We start from the raw sequence: 23,189 nt of genomic DNA on the forward strand, positions 1-23,189 counted from the left end.
AAACCCCTGTCCGGGCTCGTCCCTTGTGGGGCAGGTGCTTGAGTAGTGGGCAGCTGATTCCATTGCCTATTTAAAGGCATCTGCCTGTTGTGGAGTGATGACATAAGATGCTGACCAAAACAGGTCATGTAGGAATTAAAGCTTTCAGCTGTGCCCTGCACCATGTGCACTGTTAAATACTTTTGGGAACATGGTCAGCCCTGTTTGCAGGCCTTCTGCAGAGCTGCTGCTGCCTGGCCCCGGGACAAGCTGTTTCATCTTGCTGTTCCCCCCGCCCCATCGTTACTAGCGTCGTTCCGGTTCGTGGGTTTTACGACCGGTCAGTAAACCCGTCAATTAGCAGCCCGTGTAGCTGGGGGGGGCCGGGGAGCACCTGGGCCGGCAGCCAGCAGCCTGCACAAGGGGCTGAGCGGCAGCAGCCGGCTGCGGGCGCGGCCGGGTGCCCGAGGGCGGCCGCGGCCCGACGCCGAGCGAGGTCTGCTGCTGCCGCCGGCACCCGACGGACGGGCCGCCGCCGAGCTCCGGCCACCCGGGCGGCGGGTCAGTGTCCAGCAGCAGCTGCTCATCGGTCTCCCAAGATTTCTAAGCAGTTTTTCAGAGCCGGTGTCGCGGCTGCCGGGCCGGGAGCCTTGCAGGGCATCGCCCGGCGGAGAGCTTCGCCGGGCTCCCCCGACGTCCCGGGCACGGCGACCGCCGCTCGGAGCCGGGGCGGCGGCGCCCGGCCGCGGGCTCCCTCCGGGGCCGGGCGGCTGCAGCGGGGCCAGGGTCCGCTCCGGCCCCGCAGGGCTCCCGGGGCAGGCGGCAGCGGCCCCGCAGCGGGCCGGGTCGTTCCTGCCCGCGCCCCCCCGGTCCGACGCGTCCCGCTGCCGCCGGGCTCCGAGCGGCCCCGGCCCGGCCGCGGCTCGGCGGTTCGCCGGGACCGGCCGCGTCCCCGGAGCCGGCGCGCGCGCCGCTGGCAGAAGCCGGTGCGCTCGTGCCTCTCAGCAGCAGAGGATCCGCAGCATCTTCAGCTCCCCCTTTCCCTCCTCCCCTCTCTGCTTACAGTAGCCCAGAAGATTTCTAAACCTTTCCCTGCCCGGGACTGTAGTGACGGGGGCTCCTGACATGAAGCTGCTCCTGAGCATCCTGCCGTCCCTCTTCTATGCTGCTACAAGTAAGTGGCTGTCTGTGCAGGTCACTGAATGCGAAAGGGGGAGAAAATCGTGCCATTTGGTTGTGCTGCTGGGAGCTGGGGGTTATGAGGGTTTTTTTTTTTAATTAGGATTTTGATCAAAGTCTTGATCTGTAGGATCTGTAATCCTAGCACATGTCACTAGTGATGCTAGCTGTCTGAAAATAGCCTTGCTGCATCCCGAAAAAATTTTATTGCTTGAGGAGAGTTTGTCTGTGTGCCTGTTGACGCTGCTCTCTCTGCACTGTGCTTTTCATGGACTTTGTTACCTGTAAGCAGAGGCGATTGCAAACTGCATTTTTGTATTTTATTTTTATTTAATATGTTACCTGTAAACCGAGAGGGAATTGCAAATTGTGATTCTGTCTTTTATTCGAGATAACAGAAACCAAGCTTGAGAGCGGAGTGAGAGTAGATGCAGAAGTCGTGTTAATGTTATGATCTGAAAGGGGAGAGAGAGCAGTGGACAAAAACCAGATAAAAAAAGAGACACTATTTTGCTAGAGGTTAGAAAAGGGTGTTGGGAAAAGTCGGCAGCTCTGCGGTATTTCCGTTTCTGTCTGATTTGTTGTGTTTTACTTTTGTCAATGACAATTCAAACTCTTGCTGTCCCTGCCCGCCCTTGGGGAGTGAGGGGCAATTTTGGAGCTCTGCCACAGAATGGGGGATTCAAACTCTTTCAAACTGAACAGTTCTTTATATTTCCTTTGAAGTGTTCTGCTTTAGCTGCAGCTCAACCCCTCTCCATGGCGGCCGGGGGTGGGGGGGAATTTAATAGGTGATTTATACGTAGGGTATTGTCTGAAAGGGGTTTGCAGCCCTGGGTAGGGACCCGTGCCTGGACAACAAGGATGCATCACGGCTCAGGAAACGTGGAGTGGGAAAAGTGTCATCTCTGGGCCGTGTCCTGTGGTTTTGGGACTTTGCTAGCAGAAATACATTTTCTTTGCGGACAGAGATCATGCGGAATTAAGGGATGTTTCATTAAGCATGTTAGAGAATTCATTTTCTGGAGGTGAGCTTATTGAACTGACTTCAATGTGCCTGGTGTATGAGAAAAGCAGACCTGCTTTTTGGTCTCTCAGGAGATGCCTTTCTGAATGGAAAAAAGACAAATATCAAGAAGACCAGGTCTTGCTGATGTCATTTTGAGTCTTCCTCATGTTTATTCTGAAGCCTAGGAAAAACTGGATAGAAGATCCCCAAAATACTGTTGCAGATCTGGGACGGCGATACTTTGGGGTCTGCTGGGTGCTCTTTGTGAGGACGACCCTTGGGGGACAGCCGCCCCCAGCTGCGCCAAGCGGGGCTCTCCCCGCCGCCTTGTGGCAAAAGTGTTTTCTGTCGGTTGTTTTTATTATTGTTTTTGCTCACAGATGTTTTATTGGAGATGTGCAGGCTTCATTTATAATCTTGAGTGGCCCTTGTGAAAAGTCAGCAGATGCTGAACTATAATAACTCTAATCCAGGCTAAATTTGGCCACTCCATTTTGTTTGTTTGTTTGTTTTGGCAGCGCGCGCCCACGGCGCGGGGTGAGGTGCCGTTCTCCCCTTCCCCGTAGGAGCCCCCTTCCAGCCGGCGCTGCTGGTGTGCCAGTGCCACTGCACCCAGCGCGGCTGGCGAGCACCCACAAAACCCTCCCGGGAGGGAGATAAAATGTGCGGTTCTGCAAATTAACTGAATCTCCAGGCAGCCAGTCTCTGTCTCCAGAGGTTTGGAGGAGGTCACCTTTAAGAAAAAGCTACATAATCCAAATATCACCTCTAATTCTGGGCATTTTACCTTACCTGACACTCTTACTTTTCCTCTAGGTTTTTTATTTCCCCTGCCTGCTCCTTTAGCATTTCTCCTGCCACCCCTCCAGCGTATTTTAAGAGGCTTCCCGTTTGGCAGATTTGCACTGGAACGCTCTTATTTGCACTTTGTCCGTGTTCCGGTCCCCGCGCTCGCCGTTCGGTGCGCCGGGGTCCTGCAGAGCTGTGCACGAGGGCTGCCAGGGCAGGGGCGGGCAGCCTGCGGTGACAGTGGGGGACGGCAGCAGGACCGTCGCGGCTGTACTTAGAAACACGCACCTGCAAAACCCCCCTGACAAGTGAGCAAACGGGTTTCCTAGTGCCTGGCTCGACGCCAGGGTGCAGCCCGGGGGCTGGCGGCGGAGGTGCTGTGCTGGCGGCCCTGCTGCCGTAGCAGGGCTGCGGCCGCATCCCGCGCGGAGCCGTGCTGGGCTGTCGTGCGCAGGGCGCCGGGCGGGAGCTGCGCGGTCCCCAGCCGCGTGTGCCCGACCGCGTGCCGCTGGCGGTCCAGAGGTGCTGCTAGGAAAAACGAGAGCAGCACCTCTCATGAGATGCGCAGGAGCCCTCGAGGCCGTCGGGAGCGGATCTGTGCCTGGGGGCAGCTCCGGGGCCGGTGTCCCACAGCGGGGCCCGGAGCCCCCCGAGGACCTGCCCGGGGGCCTGGAGGCAACCGCCGGGGCAAGCGGGGCCGAAAGCTTGGTCTGCATTGCAGAGGGTCACCCAAACCGCGGCCCGGGCCCCGGCCGGCGGGCGTTGGAGCCGCACGGCCCGGCCAGCGGAGCCCGGGTGGTGGCCGCGTTGGAGGCGCCTGGGGCGGTTTAGCTGAGGAGTCGCGCTGAGGAATAGCGTCCAGCTTCTCTCAGGTACTTTGCAATGATATACAGCGTGGACTTGGACTGTTTTGACACAAACTTCATTTTATTTAGGGGTTTTTTGTACACGTTTTTATTGTTGGGTGTGATCTGCCAGCATAAAGTATTTCTAAGAAATGTGATAAAACTCTTTTATAGAAGCGTTAGCACTCAACAACTCCATTAGAAAACAAACTTACACATCAACTTGGCTTAAATTTTTATTGCATTCACTGCCTCGAAGAAGCAGGTGCTTAGGAAAATCAAAGGAACTGGTCACACATTACCACTTTGCATTTGTCCATCTTGTAACGTTGACTTGTTAAAGCAATTGCTTGCGCCTGCTCTATAATGAGATATACATGTACCAGAGCTTTTTACTGGGCTTTATTCACTTCTTAAAGGGAAGTTCTTGTTCTGCTGTTGATTCTCATGTGTCCCAAGCCCCCAGTAACTGGGTTTTGATCTACCGATGCAGAAGACCTTTACTGGAACCAGCCCTGCTCCTTTTAAAGGCTTTTTTTGTATGCTCCTGTGGTGCTTTTTTAAAATTTAAAATAAAATCGTGCATGTAGTTCCTCATTCCTCACACTTATGCACTCAAGTTCCCCTTCCAGCTCAATTATAATGAGCAGGTACAAGTAAAAATGGATTTTTTTTTCCCTCCCAAATTCTGGGTAGTTATTTTTATTGGGGAGGGGAGGGGGGCAGCAGCCCAGCCCTCCAGTAGTATAAAGACTGTTAAATTTGACCTGCTTGTGCAAGTACCATCTGGGAATAAGGGAGTGAGTCATGCCATTAACAAAGACGATGTCTCCATGTGAGATGATATCCCAGGCAACGTCTCCGTTCTGCATGTATCAGTTCATGCTTATAGTGGCGTTTTTGTCGCTGCCCAGCAGGTAGTAAGTTGGCACCTAAAAAGTCCTATTCACTTTGAAGCCGTGCAAGAAGGAAATGCCATTTACTGAGTTTGGTGCGGCTCCAGGACCCCCATCCTGCTCGCTTGCCCAGAGCAAAACTATTCAGCTCCCTCCAAGGGCATCACGTGCCCTTTCCTTCCCTCTTTTTGTCATACTTATGTGACACCCCCATTCACAAGGCCATGTAATCCTGCATGCAGCGGTTCTTGCTGCACCCTTCTGAGCTTCAGATGTTCCAGAACTTGCCCTGGGCAAACCAGACGCTGAGGCGTGGAGCGACTTGTCCATCCTCGTGCAGGAGATCTGCTTCCACTCTCTCGCTGTGTTGATGTAAATTGGTGGCCTCATAAAGCAGAGTCGCATACAGAAGTATTTAAAGTCATTGAAACTATTTGCACTAATAAGAGCACTTGGACTAAGCCGTATGGTAACAAGCACGTCCCCATATGAATTCCCCTGTTGCATTTAAAGACAGGAAGCTTTTCAAGGAAGTTAAATTTTAAACGTTACCAATTGTTTGATACAGGAATGGGAGAGAGAGACTTCCCAGCTGCCTTCATAGCTCACAGGAGAAATGTGGCCATATGGCAACTTGGATCTTTGCTTCTTTTACATACATATACAATTTTTTCATAGTATTTGCAGAGGAAAAAAAAGAGCAAACCTTTAGCTTATGCAGCACCCCTCACCCACATCTCCGCAGACTTTACTGTTGCAGTCTTGGCTTATGTTTGTTGTGTTATCAGAAGAAAGATGTTCTTGTCCCTAGCTAAAGGAGCAAAAGACCATGCATAAATAAATTTTCAGTGATAAAATTTTGCAATATTTAATAGAAGATTATTTTTTTTAAGTTCCAGGCAAACAGTAATTCCATTTGATATTTTTTATGCATTTTAATGTTCTGTAGTTGGATGTGTAATATCACCATACATTTAGATATGTATATTACAGAAAAATAGCCACATGTATTTATAAAATTACTTACTCCCTCTGCTTTTGACTGGCCTTTCTGCAAATTGAGGCACTTCTGAAGCAGTGATCTATGGAAGCCCAATGCACTATACAAAAAAGGTGAATGAAGACATTTTGGTGAAAGATGTTGAAATTTAATAAGCGTTGGATGATTTTGCACATCCTTAACTTTATCTGCCTGTTAGGGAACTCTATTGGCAATACCTATCTCTACTTTCAGAGCTCTTTGTGTCTTAGCCCCGCTGGTAGGTCTGTCCTGGGTAGAGCACAGGAATCGGGCTGCAGTAGCCCAGCAAAAGTGAACGTCGCTGCAGAGACGCTCGCTGCCCTCCTGCGCTCTGCGGCCATGTTAGTCCAAGACTATTTCTGGCACCAGCCTCGTGCCTGTTCTTGGACTCCTGCACTTAATGAGCATTGCTCTTGCTGTAGTGTGGTAGATCCTGCAGTTTTGAGAGGAAAACATGGCTCTCTGTGATAAAAGCCGTGTCTAATTCTGGTGCCTCCTGCCAGACTGGGAGCGGCTGTGACTCCTGAGGAGCCCCCCCTTTCCTCTTCCTCGGCAATGATGTTGGGAAGGATCGCCCGTGTTTCGGGGCCCGCAGATGCTAGGTGCAAAAGCCCTGCTTTTATGACAAATTAAGCTAGAAGAGCTGAGTGTGAACCACTCCTGTATACTCAGAGCTGAGCTAAGGGGCTCTGCTGTCTTTTCTGGGGGCTCATCTTCAGGCTTATCTTCAAGCAGAAGAAGAGGGGAGCATTTAATGGCACAAGCATGTGGGCCCATGACTTCAGGAGCACGTTAACTCTAGCCATGACTTAAAAGCCTGCTTGTTGGCGTCATTATTAACCTCCCTCTGCGCATATGGATTGCTAAGCTGACAGCACGTTATATGGTCTCTGGTGAGGCCCCTGTGTATTAGGGAGCTTCATCCCTCAAATTTTAAATGTGAAGAAACATTGGTATGAACGATCAAAGTAAACTACTTGCAGCTACCTCAGAAGTCTGCTGCCAGACTAAGGCCAGAACTTGGATTTTATGCTTTGGGATAAGCTGCCACTGCGAGGGGACAAGGCTTTTTCAGGTGGAGGAAGGGATTTCAGGCCATGTGTTGTCCCGTTGCCCTCCAGATTAGCCAAGTGCTAGCCTGGTGCAGCACTGACGCCAGGAGCTGCCCAGCTTGGGGAGCACATGCTGGAAGGGAGCTCTCTGGCATGACACATGGCTGTGCCACCTGAAGCTCTGCTGGTTGAGGAGGAGGAAGCCTGGGCAGAGCCTTGCCATGAGGAGCCCTCAGCCTTGGGTGCTGCCTACCATGGAGCGAGGAATAGCTTGGAGAATGGTATATTTACGCAGGCTTTGCGAGTCAAGAAGGTGCTCAGGGTTGCGGACAGGCATTTCTTTGCAACTATTTTAAACCAAAATAACAGCTGTATTTTAAGTAAGACGCAAATATCTCCAGAGCCTACCAGCACCAGCATGCTCCTCTGGACTCTGCTCAGACCAAGCAATTTAGCACTGCTGAACAGACCTGGGGCAGAGCCTGGAGGTGGCCCCAGCCCAACTGCCGGAGACACCCTCACGCTAGTGCCCAGCATGGCTATTCCCCAGATGATTCATCAGGCTCAGCCTGCAAAGTGCAAAAGAAGTCACTCTTGGTTTCCCCTTCCTGCCGGGGCAGCCCTGGGCTGCGGCATGCCTGGCATTGCATCTGGAGGAGCCACCCGGAGTCCCGGGCGGCATCGCGGATGGCAACTGAAGGCACGGGAGAGGATGAGCGATGGTGTGGGGCTGCTGAGAAGGTCACTTGTGTCTGTTTTATGGCTGAAAGTGGGTGTAGATGTCTTCCAGAGGGTTTTGGGATGACTCCAGCTTTTAGGAAGGATTCATAGGCTCTGCTCTAACTCTTAAACACTTTGAATCATGTTGATTAAATCCAGCGAGTTTTGTGTGGATTTAGAGTTCTTATTTCCCCCAGAACAAACACCCCCAGATGCATCCGTAAATCTCCGGGAAGGCTGGTGGGTCTCCAAGGCCCATTCAGAAGATATACGGCTGGGGAATCGGCCAGTGTATGCTGTTTACTTCTAGCTCCAAACAGCCATCTCAGAAAGAGGGGATATTTCTAGTGTAATGTGGAAAATTACTTAAGATCCAGATACAGCTAGTTGGCAGGGAAATGTCATTCACGCGGGTGAGGCGCCGGGCAGCCAGCGGGCCATGAGATCTGTCGGGCATGGGGCGCACCTGTGCCCCAGGCTCAGGGTGTCCCGCATCAGGAATCGCGCCCCTGCCGCGCTCCTCGGGGCCACGTCCCATCCTTGAGCGCCAGGTTTGGGGTCAGAGGCAGTTTCCAGGGTGTTCGATAGTACAGAGATCAGCACCCAGCAATCTCGGGTAACGTAGAGTTAACTCATGGCAAAAATGCATCGAGTTCCACCCATTCCTTAGCTTTGTCCTTTATTAGCCCTTCACGAGAAAAAGCCTTTGAGAGATGTCTTAAATCTCACAGAATCTTAAATCTGATTTGAACGAGCATAGTTGTTCCTCTTGTACTTTCTGCCTTTCTCTATACATGGAGAAGTTTGGCAAAAACTTTGCTTCTTAAGAGCTCAGTTGCTCTTCTGGTAAGTCATTGTGGGGGGATGCCTTGAAGAGCACCGGGGGACCCTAGTAGAAGAGACTCATTTAACAACAGCAGGGAAAAAAGATCCTGTGGATGTTCCCTCAGCACATGACCGTGAGGCTGAGGATAACACAACTTGGGAGAGGGGAGGACTGGGAGAGTTGCCTCATCCTGCATCTGGCTACGCTCAACAGACTTCCAAAGCCAAAACACACCCTCAGCATTTCCACTGCATCCCACTGGCTGGGACCCCACTGCCTGGGACCTCACTGCCTCAGGCTGCTCTGCTCGGAAAGTCTGCAACTTCATCTCTGCTTTTCTGAAATCCTTTGCTTTTCACCATGGGCCACAACTGCTGCTACCACCAACCGTTGCGTTGCAGTCAGCCATTGTCCACTGCGAGCCGCCTGGAGCATGGCTGCACTGAGCTGGCGGAGCCTCAGCTCATGCTGTGTGTAGCTGCACCTGCCGCCCAGCCTCACCTCCAACCTCTTCACCCTGTTGCACCCAGGGGATGAACCCGTTTGAAGCATCAGTTTGACACGGGCTGGCGGGTGGACAAATGACTGGGGGTTTCCTGCTCACGCTCCGAGTTATATTCATTCCTATGTTCTGCTGCAGTGCTTCCTCATAGGCTCGTTAATGGTATGTGTGTGTTAGTGAGGCAAAGTACTCCTAATTGCAACATGCACCATTAGCCATTAATAGCCTGGCAGTTAAAGAAAATCTTGAGTGACAAGTGGGGCCCCTCCACACAGTCACGTTCCCTCCCTGTGGCTGATTGCCACCACTGCCAGGGCCATGATCAAAGTGGGGATGTGAGAACGTTTAGCTGGATCTGAAGCATGCGTTTGCCATGGATAATTGCAGGATATTAATGAACAGGGCCCTTTAGCTGAGCATCTTTGATTGCTCTGATGGAAAGGGCTCAGCAGAAGGAGAGCCGGAGTTACCAAGACAGTTTTGCACCCTGCAATTGAACCGCACCTTGGAGACGGTGGCAGCTTCGGCAAGCTGGAGAAACAGCCTGGGGGGGCAATCGCTGGGGAGTGTTTTGGGGCTCTCCCGTTTGCCCGGGGCAGCTGCCTCTGCCCACGTCTCCCTGGCTCCCAGGCGGTGCTTTGCCTGCTAAAACTGCTCCACAGGCAAGGGTGCTGGTTCCCAGCCCGTTCTCCCCTTTCCTCCCTGCAAGGCCACAGCAGGCAGGCTGGCTGGCTGGCTGGCTGCTCCCCTCGGAGCCACCTCCAGCCCCGGAGCCACCTCCACCCTGGGCCACGGAGGAGCCTCCCTCGCCACAAGTGCTTCGGGACAGCAGCTAGTTTTAGCGAAGCAAAAGACGCAGTGGCCGCTGTCTCGGGCACCGTCTCTCACGTCTCACTGGGGAACAGCAGTCAGGGTTGCTGGAAGCGATCTGGGTGCACTGGGGACCACGTGCTCGGCAGCAGCCTGGCGCAGGGACGGAGGTGGCACGCTGCGCGCGGGGCCAGGGACGCGGCGACGCTTTGCTGCAATGCCGAGCGTGTCCCTGTTCCCTCGGCAGAGCCGGACCCGCTTCGCTCGTGGCCAGACGGGCGCGTGTGTCCCCTGGGACAGTTCCCCTGCGGCAACCTCTCCATCTGCTTACCCCAGGCCCTGCACTGCAACGGGGTGGAGGACTGCGACAACGGCGCGGACGAAGAAAACTGCGGTAATTAGCAAGCCCCTAGCAAAGATGGATGCCCTAGGAGTTAATAAACCTCCTGGACCTGGAGGTGCCAGGATCCAGCCCCGGGGGCGTGTTGGAAGAGAGCTTGCTCTTCCTGCGAATGCAGTGACTGCGAGGAATCCTGGCTCTTGCGTTATCTAGTGAGATTTGTGTTGTCCTTGCGACTGCAAGCCGTCCAGGCGCAGTGGCCAGGCAGGCCTCCAGGCAGGAGATTGTCTGTCGAGGACTGTCCCAAGCTTGCCTGAAAGAAAATCCTGTTACTACAAGACTTAGTTATTTCTGGGCTGTGGTAGCAAGGCAGCGGAGGAGTGGGATTTTGCACTATCCATCAGGAAACGAGGGTGCAGCAGGTCTAAAGAAACAAAATAAATTCCTTTTTGCGCAGCACAGGGAGCTGATTAACTCAGCGGTTCGGGCGCTGCCTCTGTCCCAGGAAATCCTTAAGCTGGGCTTAGTGGGATGGTAGGAACAGAGGGAAGAAAAGTTTATACTGGCTGCGCTGGAGACACGACACAGGGCTGGACGGAGCTTTGCTCTGCCCCAGCCCGGCTGCGGGGCTGGACCCGCTCTCGGCCGGGCCGAGGTTTCGTGGCAGGCCAGCCCCTCCGCGGGGGGGTTCGCTCCTCACCGACGGCGGTGCCGAGCAGCAGGGACTTCCCAGCGCTGGGTTCAGGCGGCGGTGGGCACAGGACGGGGGCGAAGGAGGTCTGGGGTGAGAGGAGAAGGTGCTGGCCACCATCTCGCCGCCTCTGACCTCTCCTGGCCGTGGCCGCGCAGTGGACAACAGCGGCTGGCTGCAGATCCTGGGGGACATGCTGGCCTCGAGGAACAGCAGAGCGACGGCGGACGCGGAGCTGGACGCCTGCCGTAAGCCCGTCCTTCCCGGGGCCGTCGCGTCCCTCCCCGGCCTGCGGCGGCCGAGCGCTGCCCGTCCCCGCGCGGGCCCTGTCCCCCAGCGCGTCCCCGTGCTTCTCCGCAGTGCTGGAGCTGGTCCCGGAGCGGTGCCGCTGCCGGGGAAGGACGGTGGACTGCACGGCGCGGGACCTCAGCACCGTCCCGCCAGCCTCCTCCAACGTGACAAAGATGTGAGTAGCAACGAGCAAACGCACCCTTTGGCCCCGCCACCGAAGAGGGGAGAGCGAGGACCGGGCTGCGCCGCTGGCCCTGCCGCCCGGCGCAGCGGGGTGGTGGGGGGCCGCGGGGGCGGAGAGGCGGGACGCCCCGGCAGCCCATCCGCACGAGCGCTGCCCGGAGCGGCGCGGGTGAGCGGGGCAGCCACCGGGCGGCTGGACCGGACCGCCGGCCGCCTTGCCCAGAGCTGCACGGCGCGAGCTCAGCCGGAAACGAAATAAAACCCTGGACTTTTTGTCCCTGTATCCGAAGAACCGAGGAGCCCTTTCGGCGCCGACAGGCTGCTCTCCGCCGAGCTCAGCCGTCCCGCGCCCAGCTGGGCCGGGGCCCCGCGCGCGCCTGCCCGGGCCGGGGGCTGCGAAGCCTCTGCCCGTCCCCAGGCCTCCAGCTGAGAGGCGCCGGGGCCGGGGGCCGGGGGCCCTGGGCACACGTGCGGGAAGGGAGGAGCGTGCAGAAGGCTCACCTGCAGCAACTAACGCTCCCAAATTAAGAGAGCAGTTAGCAACGTGGCGTAGCGAGCAGCAGCTGACTTGCATTTCATTTGGATTGATCAAGGAGAGGAGATTTTATGATTTAATGTCTCCCTTTGTTAAAGGCCTCCTGAACCTCTTCCTTATTCTCCCTCTGTGAGTTTGATTTTTTTTTCCCCTCCTATCTTCCTGCTAGGGACCTGAAGAAAAATAAAATTTGTTCTCTGCTGGACAATCAGTTTGCTACGTTCAAGAGCCTGGAGAAACTGTGAGTATCGCCTTCCTCTATGCTGCTTTCGGCCTGCCCATGGTAAGAGGGGCAAGTGAGCCCTGCCGGCTTCTGGCAAGGTCTCTGTTTCTCCCGGAGCCTGACCCGATGGCCGCTGCGCTCAGCAGGTGCCTTTTATAAACGTTGCTGACTCTCAATGCGCTGCCGCCACTTTACCACTTCCAGCAAGTGGTCGGGAACCTGGTGCTGCCGAGTAGGACTCGTGTTTGCTAATGGCCACGCTGTGCGCGCGAGGTACAGTGAGATATCTCACCAGCCGCGGTGGGGAACAGCAAACAGCCCGCTGCTCTGGAGTGCCCTAGAGCCTTTTCTACAAGTCACTGCACTTGGACAAACACCACCTTTCCAGGCTGCTGCACCTGGAGTTTAGGAAGTGAAATATCTCGGTGTGCGGAAGAGGTGTTTGTTCTCATGGGTGGGATGGCAGCTCGGTGCAATAATAACGGTAGTGGCGCACCTCGAAGCAGCCATTTGTGATGGTCAGGCATTTGTACTTTCAACTTCCTTCCCCTCATGTGCAGTAAATGAAGCAGAGAGAGGGCAAACGACCTCTCCAGGGCTGCTTAAGACACTGCACCTGTGGCAGCGCGAGGGCTGCAGCTTTGCTCTCCCATCTGCAAGCCTGTGCATTGCTTGGAGGCGACCTTCCCCGCTCGCCGTGGGCACCTGCGGCGCTCGTGCAGCCCTGTTCGCGGTGCGGGTCTGGGACGCTCCCCTTGCCGGAGCGGTGCTGCGCTGCCGGCATCCCCGGGTGTGTGCACACGGCTGCTTTCCTGGGACACACAGCGCCTGGGAATCCTGGAGGAAACCATCTTTTCTTTTCTATTTGTTTTCTGTTCTGTTTTCTAAACAGCTTTTTGCAAAACAACAAGATCCGGTCAATCTCCCCCAAGGCCTTTGCTGGACTCTTTCAGCTTAAAATGTTGTGAGTAGAGGTTTCTGTGGTACACGAGGCTGGGGAGGGGAGCTTGGGGACAGACGTGGTCCTCTGCTCCTCTTGGCACAGGAGATTCGTAGCACAGTTGGCATGAGTCTAGTTTTGATGCCTTTCTCCTCTGCTTTTTCTTCTTTCTGCAAGAGTCGGTATCAAACATGCTCAAACGGGAGGTACATGTTTTGGGTGAATATGGGGCAGAGCAGAAAAACTTAGCTCTTACAGACCCAGCTGTTTGTTCCCTTCCCCACGTTTCTCAGGCTGAATCAGGCTTCCACACTTGAGCCACTTCAAGAGGCAGTTCCCTTAGCAGGGAAAACAAGGGTCATGTGAGCAACGAGGAAAGAATAGCTTTAAAAAAGCTAGCTTAATTAACCCTGTTGTCTGAAGATCAGTGTCCTCCTCTTTCGTGGTTCCAGGTTCCTCAGCCACAACAAGATCACCCAGCTGAAGCCCAGGCTTTTTGAGGACCTCCACCGCCTCGAGTGGCTGTGAGTTGCTTTGTCTGGTCCAAGCAGCCTTAGGAAAGATGTGTCTGATCCTAACTCTTCCTGGCATCCACAATAATTGCATTTCCTCAAAAGGGAAGGGGGGGAAAAAAATGGGGATGTTACCACAGACACCCAAAACCCTCTGGCCGGTCCAGGATGCCCGGACAGCAGCACGGAGGCGAAGGTGCCTGGCCGGACCTGGCAACAGGGCTGGATAAGCACTTGGAGCCCCCAGGCCCGAGGAGCAGAGGAGAGCACGTAAAGGGCCTCCAGTGTACTATAAAACACTGAGATTTGCAGCACCACTACCTCAAAAATGTCTAAACTAAAAGTATCACTAATATTCTCCACTTCTGTTTAGTCTCAAAGGCTCTATTTGATCTGGGCCTGTGTGTGGTTTTACATATGGAGCTTGTAAAGATATTGCTGCAGAAAAGAAACCATAAAGGCCGCTTTATAAGATGATTTCTCTTTTGAGTTTGAAGGAGCGACTTGAGGCATCAGAGAAACTCTGCCCCCTCCTCGGCATTTGCTGCTTGTTATTTGCCCTGGGATCTGCTAACTTAGTCCTTAAATCAACGAGGGGGAACAGGGCGACGAGCAGCTCGCCGAGGGTGGTCTGCGGCGCAAACGAGCTGGAGAACGTCTGAGAAGCCAAGCAGGGCCCCGAGTTCCCCAAACGGCTTCTAATTTATCATTATTTTGCAGCTGAAGAGAAGAGAAATGCTGCAGACCCCGACTGAAGGAATCCAGGCTCGGCAGCGGGGGGAGCGGGGCCGGGGCGGCGCGGAGGCCCCGACGCGGCGGTGGCCCTGGGGTGGCGGCGCGGGGCAGGGCAGGACCCCCCGTCCCGCGCCGCCGGCTCAGCCTGGCTCTGCCCCTTGCCCCTGCAGGATGCTGGACAACAACCGGATCGCCCGGATCGCCCCGGCGGCCTTCGCGGGGCTGACGTCGCTCTACTTCTTGTGAGTGCGGTTGCGGCCCCCGGCGCCCTGGCGGCGGTGGCGTCCCGCGGGGCCGTGGGCCGCGTCGCCGTTCTCCGAGGCGGCAGGGCGGGCGGGCGGCCATGTGGCTGGCGGGACCCCGGGCGCGCGGGAGGCTGCGCGGGAGCTGGCGGCTCTGCTCCAGCTCGGCCGGCCTCGAGGAGCGGCTCTCCTCCGGGCCGCCCCTCGCTCTTAGCACGCCGTAGGTAAAACCCGTTTTATTGCTTTTGCCGTGGACAAAGACGGGCAGATGTCTCTGGGGAGTTTTGCCTGCGTAAAGCCTCAGCGCTTGCTTAGGCGCAAACTGGCGGCGTTGCCTGCTCCTTGCCACGTGTCAGCAGCTGAGAACAGCGTTTACCCTTTCCCAAACCGCGAGCGCTGCAAGTGTCGACACCAGGTGGTCTTGAGCCAAGGAGTTTTTTTAAGGTCCAGGCTTTTTCAAGGTGGAAGCACGGGGTAAATACTTTGCTTTAACCACCATAAAAACAATTTTACAGTCGCTCTATGACACTTTTAACACCCTCTGCGCAGTCCAGAACATGGATTGGAAATGTTGGCAGCAGCCTGGGCTCAGCGGAAAAATTTTGGCTGTGAGGGTGGAAGAGAGGCGTGCGTGCGCGTGAGTGCACGCACGTGCCCAGGCCCGCACGTGTACGGCCCCGGGGGCCGCGTGCCGGGCGAGCGCGCCGCCCGTTGATCTCGCCTGTCCCCGCCGCTTCCCCGCAGGTACATGCTGAACAACTCGTTGACCAAGATCCCCAACGCCTCCCTGTGCGCCGAGGCGCCGAAGCTCAGCTGGCTGTGAGTACCGGCGCGGCGGGGCTGCCGCCCGGCGCCTCCGGGCCCGGCCGCGAGCGCGGGGCCGGCGAGCAGCCGCCGGCCCGGGGCCGCAGCCGTGACCGCCTCGTCCGCAGGGAGCTGGAGGGGAACAGGATCCGGGCGGTGCGGAGGGCCGTGTTCCAGGAGTGCCGCGACTTCACGGTGCTGTGAGTACCGCCCGCGGGCCCCGGCCCCCTTCCCGCGGCCTGCGCTTGCCTTCGCCGGGGCCTCGCTAGGCGGCGGGTGGCTCCCGCGCAGCGGGGCAGCATCAGCGCTGCAGCCGGCTTCGGAGTCCGTGTGTTTTGTAGGGGGGGGATCAGGGGCTCCGGGGCCGTTCCCAGCCGCTCGTGGGTGGGAAGCAGCTGCCCCCTAGACGGGGTGGTGCTGGGGCTGAGCTGGCGCCCAGCGCCAGCAGTGTGGGGCTGCCACCACCGAGGAGGTGGCGCATCCTTGCCTGGGAGCCGGGCAGGACTCGGGGCACGGAAAAAGCTTCCCTTCCGCCACCCGCCATGGTGTGTGAGTGACGGAGCTTGAAGCTGGTCCAGACCCCTCCACTGGCATCCAGATCCCCTTAAGATATCTCTAAAGAGCACCATAAAGCTTCTGAGAGGCTCTTGGTGTGTCAAACACCAGCCACCTCTGTTTGCTCACCTTGTCCCTGGAGCCTATTTTTGCTCGGTCCCGGCTCTGACCCTGGTGGCTGAGGTTGGTTTTGGACTGGTGCCTTCCCAGAGCTGACAGAGGCGGAGACGCCTCCTCAGTAAGGCAGAGACCTCCCGGAGCCAGGTTCTCCTGGGCACGATGGCATGTGTGTCCCAGAGAGCGCGGCCGCTGGAGCCCTGCGAGATCAGGACAGCAAATGTGCAGCAGCCGTGCACGCGTTATCCACGTGCACTGTGCTACCACTGGCCGTGAGACCTTGGCAGGAGAGCAGAAACGGGATGGAAAGCCAACCCGTCCACCCAGACGGGGCAGAGGCAAAGATTACTCGGAGCACTGGGAATGCATCTCTGGACCCTTTACCGATGCTGCCAGGTCAGAGTGGGCAAGTAAATCCCAGGCTTAGCTCACCTGTAGCGAATACATGGCGGGGCTGGGATCGCCCCCGGGAGGTGCTGCCCTGCTCATGCTCACCCCCAGACATGGCTTTTCTGCAAGGCTCAGAGTCTCTTTGCCCCGAGTGGAAAAGCAGCAGGGGCGCCCGACCGCTGGTCCTTGCCTCGCAGAGCAGGCTGCTCCCCCAGCCGCTCCGGCCTCGCGAGTGGAGCTGGGCACAACCCTTTTCAACCACCTTCCGTGCCGGCCTGCGACTTGGGCAGGCGCTGCCCAGCGCGTCCCGAGGGGACCTGCTTCTGCCGCCTTCCTGCCTGGAGCGTCTCCCGGCTGGTGGGCCCCGCTAGCTGCGCTGCTGGCCGTGGTGGGCAGCCCCGGCGGGGCAGGCGGGGGCGCCACGGAGGTCCCCACCGCCTGGCACCCGCCGGGCGTCTCCCGTCTGGACGCGCCCTCCAGAACGCTCTCCGGGGGACCTCCAGCCCCCGGAGCGGCACGGCATCCCGCTCCGCCAGCCTGGCCTCGCGCCCCGGCCGCCGCGCCGCCGCCGGATGCGCCGGGCTTTGATCAGGAGCGTGTTTCCCAGGCTGTTGTGGCAGCGCCATGGAAACGTCAGCGGGGGCACGACGGGAGCCGTAAACAGGCCCCGCCAGCGACCCCGGGCAGGAGACAGCTTTACGAGGCGCCGCACCGGTGGGCGGCCGCCCCGGGGAAGGGAAGCGCCGTCCCCGCCGCCGGGCCGGGCGAGGGCCCCGCTCCGCCGCCCGAGCACCGGGACCGCCGCGCGCGCCGGGCTTTCGCTCCAGCTGGCCCGAAACACCTTGCGTTTCCGTCTCGGCCCGCCGCTGCTGGGTGTTCGCGTCACAGCGTTTTCCCCAGCGCCGGTTGTCCTTCGCCCGTCTGATGGGTCCGTGGCCTCGCGTGGGCCCAGCCCGTCGCGGCGAGCGGGTCCTGGCGGGCGGCGCGGGGCTGGTGGCCACCTGGGACGTGGGGTGGTCGGCGCCCGGCGGCGTCCCTCGCGCCGGGCCCTGCGGCAGCAGCACCTCCTGGCCGAGCCTGGAGGCGAAGGGCAGGATGAGCGGGGGCGGCCGCTCCCCGACGTCGTCGTCTCCCGCTCTCGTGTCGTCCAGGGTTCTGCGCAGAAACAAGATCAGGTGGATCCAGGACGGGACGTTTTCCAAGCTGAACCGGCTGGTGGAGCTGTAAGTTTCCGGCCGTCGTCCAACCCGACGCCACCCTCGCCGCTGGGGAGGGGGCGGGATGGGGGCCGCGCTCGGCCCCTCCAGGCCCGGCGGAGGGCAGCTTCCTCGGCCGCGGCTCGTGGAGGGCTGGTGTCTGGGGGCTGCAGGTGCTGTCCGTCCCTCCGCGCGGGAGGGACCCGCTGGCCTCGGCCAGTCCCCGCGCTCTGCCCAGGGCGCGTCTCCCGCGGCGGGAGGGGACCCCGGGCCGGCCGCAGCCCCCCTCTTCAACACCGCTCTTCTCCGCGCAGAGACCTGTCGGCCAACAGCCTGGGCGAGCTGCCACCATCTCTCTTCCAGGGCCTGGTGGGCCTCCAGCAGCTGTGAGTACGTGGGCAAAGCCGGCGGCCCTGCTCCAGCCCCTCCCAGAGCAAAGGGGAGTGTTGGAAAGACACCCCTCTGCCCCCGCTTTTCACGGGTGGGGCAGCTTCTGCATGGAAAAAAACATGAGACACATCTCTCTTTTTTTCAGGAATATTTCCTACAACCCCTTGAAACAGATCTTCCCAGGCCAGTTTGAAAGCCTGCCCCAGCTGCGGTCCCTGTGAGTGCCACCACGTCCCTCACCCCAGGCTCAGCCTTGGCCGAGGCGCCTGCAGCAGCCTCCCGCACCAGGGCAGCCGACGCAGCTCAGCCTCCGTCACGCTGGTCTTGTTTCGCAGGAGCTTGGAAGGGCTGGAGATCCCCAACATCCGCAACGTGACCTTGCAGAAGCTCACCAACCTCTCCCACATGTGAGTGCTGGGCTGGGGTGCCGGACACTCCTGGGCAGTTCCCCCCCCCCCCCCCCCGCGCTGGGAAATGCAGGGGGCAAGGGAGGGACACCGGCTCTGTCCATCTATACTGCTTAAACCACTCCCTGGCAAGAGGTCCTCACCCAGCTAGGACTTATTTAGAGCAATGGGAACGTTTAACCTATGTTAAGAGAAAAATTTGCAGAGCCATAAACGCCCCATCTAGAAGCATTTGTGAGATAAAGAACGACCTGTGTTTTTTTGAACAGGGATATTACATAGGTGATCTGGAAAAGAGAGATTGTTTCAGGCTGACGTGCACAGACCCTAAGCAACGTGCTGAAAACTGTGGTTAAATAATCCCATTAGAGGTCCTTTTGCTTGTGCTCCGGGATAATGACCTAAGAACGCTAGTGATGTGTATGTAGATAGACAGGCTGGACAGGCGTCACCGGCACGGTGAAAATATGGCCAAAGAGCCAGCTGCAACTGCTTTGGCTTTTCTTTGGAAAGAAAAAAAAAAAAAAAAAAAAAAAGGCATTGATTTTCTCCAGATGCACGTTTTAGAGTACCTGTAATGAAAGATGACTGTACATCTTCCTTTCTGTAATTGGTCTGTTTGGACTATAAATACAGTACGTTTTCTACCTGACTTGCTAATAAGCAATCATTTTCTCTCCTTTTATCTATAATTAAGCAGAAATGAGCCTTGCATTGCAGTTCTGTAGTTATTTTCTAATGTAGAGTTTTGCTAAGCTTATATGGGATTGCTTTTATAAAGCTTGAAAATATTAATCTAAAATAATATGCAGGGGAAAATGTGAATCTCTGTTAATGGAACTTGAAAGATTTGAAAAATGGATTGACTCTGAAATGTTTTTTGTGGTAATCACAGGTCAGAGGAAAACACCCTTGCGTTTATTACTTGAAAGTGCTGAGCAGTGACAGGTTTAAGTGCATTGCTGTGTTGTACTTCATTGAAGAAAGCAAGCATTGGGGTGCCTCCTGCCTGTTTTGCAAATGCTTCATGATGTTGCTGATCTAGTGTCTGAAACTAGTTGCCATACTGCACAAACTGTGAGACCTCGTGCTCAGCACGGTCACTCTCTGTGTTCTGTGCAGTCCTCCCCGTCCTCAGGGTTGTTACTGCAAACGGTGCTTGCGAAGCGCAGAGCTGGGCTGGGCTGGGCTCTCCCCTGCGTCCTCAGCGCCTAGCATGGTTGTCTGCCTTCTTCCTCCCTTTAACCTTCACCTCATCCCCGGGCTTTGCAAGTCACCAGGCTTTTGGCTAGTGATGCTGGGGTTCATCTGGCCCTTGCCCACAGAGATGGGGCAACGTGGGGCCTGGGGCTGTGCTTGTGCCCAGCCGCAGCCCTAGGGGCCCTCTCCTGGCTGCCAACCTGCAACAGGGAAACCTTCCTCCCTGGCAGCTACTTCAAGAAGTTTCAGTACTGCAGCTACGCGCCCCACGTGCGCAGTTGCAAGCCCAACACGGACGGCATCTCCTCCTTTGAGAACCTCCTCGCCAACATCATCCTGCGGGTCTTCGTCTGGGTTATCGCCTGCATAACCTGTTTTGGGAACCTCTTTGTCATCTGCATGCGGTCCTTCATTGTCACAGAGAACAGCGAGCACACCATGGCCATCAAGTCCCTGTGCTGTGAGTTGGGAGGTGGTGGGCCAGGGACCATTCGGGGAGGGGGGGAGGGGAGGAGCACGAAGGAGCAGATGCAGATGCGCCATCCAGCACACACCAGCCTGCCCCACTGGGCTGTTCTTTTTCCAGGGCAAGGACAGACACAGCTGTCTAGTTCATATTATCCCCCCCAAACACATCTAGGGACCCTTTGCTGCCTGCCTTTCTTTTTATGCTGATGCCATATGTGTTTCTTGCTATTTGTGCCTTGTGCGTGTGGGCTCCTGCCTTCAGGGCCATGCTTCCAGATACCAGTGCCATCAGCAGGCAACTCTTTTAGAGAATATATAAATATATATATACACACACACACATATAAAGACAAAGGTTACCCACCTTTTCACAACAGCTCTATGATGGCTTTATGGCCATGGCAAAGGGCTAAATTTGGACATTGGTGCTTTTTTCTTATTGTTTCTTGCCTCCATCCCAGGTGCAGACTGCCTCATGGGCATCTACCTCTTTGTCATTGGCGCCTTTGACCTCAAATACTCAGGCGAATACAACAAGCACGCCCAGGTGTGGATGGCCAGCCTCCAGTGCCAGCTCGTGGGCAGCCTGGCCATGCTGTCCTCCGAGGTGTCAGTCTTGCTGCTCACATATGTGACCCTGGAGAAATACTTCTCCATTGTTTTCCCATTCAGCCACTACAGAGCTGGCAAGAAACAGACCATCTCTATGCTGGTAATCATCTGGCTTCTGGGCTTATCTCTCAGCATCGTCCCCTTGTGGTGCAAGGACTCCTTTGGCAACTACTATGGGAGGAATGGGGTGTGTTTCCCATTGCAGTCCGACGTGAGTGAGAGGCCCAGCGCCAGGGGCTACTCCACTGGGATCTACCTGGGTAAGGCTGCCTCTGGATCTGGGACCCAGCAGCTGGGGACAGTGGTGCTGTAGGGCAGAATGGGCTTCCCTGGTGGGAGTGGGGCTTCTCAGTCCTGTCAGTATGAGCCCAGATAGTCTCACCAGCCACTTCTCTTTCAGCAACAAGAGTCTATATTGCCTGTATTACTGGTTTCATCAAAGGGCATCAGGCCTCTCTAGTCCTGCTGGGATCCTAGCACATTCATGTGTCTGGGCCTCTGTCCTGCCAGCTCCACTCTGTACAACGAGGGTGTTGGCTCTGCCCTCCTTCCCAGGCCCACGCAAAGCAGGGCTCAGGTGCTGCCGCACTGTGCAATGCATTAGCACAGCTTGGGCAGGCAACAGAGACACAGGACGAGGAGGAGACACGCAAGACGCTAGCCAGAGATGGCCCTTGTACAGGGAGCAGCAGAGCAGTGAGGCTCCTTGCGCCAGCCCAGGTGCTGTGCATGGTCCCTCGCCCACCCACACCCGTCTGGCCATGGGGCGCGTGCATCGCTGTGTTAGAGTACCGTGCCTGATTTTAGACTGGCTACAGTTGCTGAAATGTCTCTGCCCCCTCTAGTGATAGAAAGTGGGACTAGCCCCGGTACAGACACCGCTGGTAAGCACACGCGTGCTTTACACTTTGGACGTGCTACAAGCAAGGCTTTTTCCTCTCCAGGCTTGAATCTCGTGGCGTTCATCACCATAGTCTTTGCCTACACTAGCATGTTCTACTCCATCCACATCACTGCATCCAAAACAGCGGAAAGAAGCGTCTACTCCCGGGAAGTTGCCATCGCAAAGCGGTTCTTCTTCATTGTCTTCACTGATGCTCTCTGCTGGATACCCATATTCCTCCTCAAGTTGCTTTCCCTGCTCCAGGTGGAAATACCAGGTGCTCCCTTCCCCCCCCCCCCCCCCCCCCCAACCAGAGGCAGCCTTGAATTAGAGCTCACTGCTGCCTGGCTGTGGCTGGCTGCTGCCTGCCACAAGTCCGTGGGTTGGGACCCAGGCCACTTGACATAAGTGCTGCTGGACTTGGATCTCTTTTCTCACACATGGGCTCTGAGGGGAGATGGTGAGCTTTATCCATTTCCCATGCCAAGTCTTGGGCCCCTGCCTCGCCCTGTATAGTGACATTTGTGACTTCCCTTGGGCAGTCAGACTCTAAGTCAAACTCTCCTTGCTACTCCGAGGAGATCATCCTCCACTTCACTGCACAGGCTAAAGCAGCTGAGCAAGTTATTCCCTGAGCAGGGGGTAGCCACCCACCAGGCTTCCTAACGTCGTTTCCTTGTTGAAACAGGTACCATCACCTCTTGGGTGGTCATTTTCATCCTGCCAATCAACAGTGCCCTGAATCCCATCCTCTACACCATCACCACTACCTCCTTCCAGGAAAAGGTCAAGGGGTGTTTGCAGACAAAGCAGTTGGAGCTGCAGGAGTCCCGGAAGAGCTTTACTCTGGTGACAACACAGGCCAGCAGTGCCTGACAGTACCCAGCAGCAAGTCAGCAGCATGAGGATGTACAAGTCTCTCCAGACCACAGCTGTCTTGCTGCAGGGGCACACTGGCTGGCTTTACCTATCACCACTACCTTGGATAACAACAGCATCTCTCCTTCAGCATCTTATCTTCATCTCAGACACCCCTTTACCGGGTGGGAGGCATTGAGCCGAGGTACAGCAACAATGACTCACAAGGTAGTTCTTCAAGGTGTGTAGATGAGAGCAGTCTCCCTTTCCCTCTTGCATGTCTTCTGCAGCTCTTGGTGTCTTTAATCTAGCAGCCCAGTGCAGGGACAGCTGCTGCAATGGTCTTGGGAAGAACTGGCAGCCCCTTCAAGGGGAAGGATTGTTGCAAGGGGTTGGGAGCTTCAGGCGAGCAGTCCTTATTATCGGGAAGTCTGGCTGCTAGGAACGAATTGAAGGTTTTCCTCTCGCCTTGCCAAGGAGGAGGCAAAAACCTGGAAAAGGTTAGCAGTTGCCTGCCTCCCTGCTGAGAGCTACAGCCAAAGACAAAGCCACGTGGAGCCACAGGTAAGGCCATGCTTGAGCTTCTTGAGTCCCTCTGCTCGGTGGTTGCTGTTGTGCATACTGCTGAGCTGGGCAGCAAGCGAGAGGAGAGCCCAGCCCTGCCTCCATCCTGCATGCAGACTGGTAGAATAACATGAGTGAGGCAGACCTTGCGTACCTGCAGAAGTTGCTGCTGGCTCCAGGGACAGGGGCATATGTGTATGCCTACTGCTGGGCAGCACCAGGCAAGCATCCCTCTTGCCTTCCGCCTCTGCTGCCTGGACCCTTCTGGAAGGCTCATCTCCTGTTCTGCCTTATGCTTTATACTTGCTGTCAAATTACTTTGCTGGGCTCATTCTGCGACACCAGAGACATGTGGCCAGATGGCTTCAGAAAACAATCCCAGAGCACCACAAAAGTACATTACTCAGTTCTGTAACACTTCTGTG

The 23,189-nt window shown here is 56.5% G+C and overlaps 1 protein-coding gene across 4 annotated transcripts; it reads left to right on the forward strand.

The window, feature by feature from the left end:
* Positions 1 to 427: 427 nt before the first annotated feature.
* On the forward strand, positions 428 to 23,169 carry LOC104145689 (relaxin receptor 1-like). Of its 4 annotated transcripts, none has more exons than XM_068956682.1 (19): positions 428 to 540; positions 1,045 to 1,153; positions 9,876 to 10,022; positions 10,818 to 10,907; positions 11,020 to 11,125; positions 11,838 to 11,909; positions 12,784 to 12,855; positions 13,284 to 13,355; positions 14,249 to 14,320; positions 15,065 to 15,139; positions 15,253 to 15,324; positions 17,338 to 17,409; positions 17,697 to 17,768; positions 17,918 to 17,989; positions 18,108 to 18,179; positions 19,610 to 19,839; positions 20,309 to 20,719; positions 21,404 to 21,619; positions 22,031 to 23,169. In XM_068956682.1, the coding sequence occupies exons 2-19, from the start codon at positions 1,105 to 1,107 to the stop codon at positions 22,216 to 22,218; spliced, it is 2,160 nt and encodes a 719-aa protein (XP_068812783.1). In that variant the 5' UTR covers positions 428 to 540; positions 1,045 to 1,104; the 3' UTR covers positions 22,219 to 23,169. The 4 variants fall into 4 exon arrangements, with proteins under 4 accessions (XP_068812783.1, XP_068812787.1, XP_068812786.1 ...); XM_068956686.1 differs by having other exon boundaries at positions 461 to 540; positions 21,404 to 21,606; positions 22,031 to 22,164; XM_068956685.1 differs by lacking the exon at positions 9,876 to 10,022 and having other exon boundaries at positions 461 to 540.
* Positions 23,170 to 23,189: the final 20 nt, after the last annotated feature.

This window comes from Struthio camelus, chromosome 11 (genome assembly GCF_040807025.1).
Source record: "Struthio camelus isolate bStrCam1 chromosome 11, bStrCam1.hap1, whole genome shotgun sequence".
In the NCBI taxonomy this organism is placed as follows: Eukaryota; Metazoa; Chordata; class Aves; order Struthioniformes; family Struthionidae; genus Struthio; species Struthio camelus.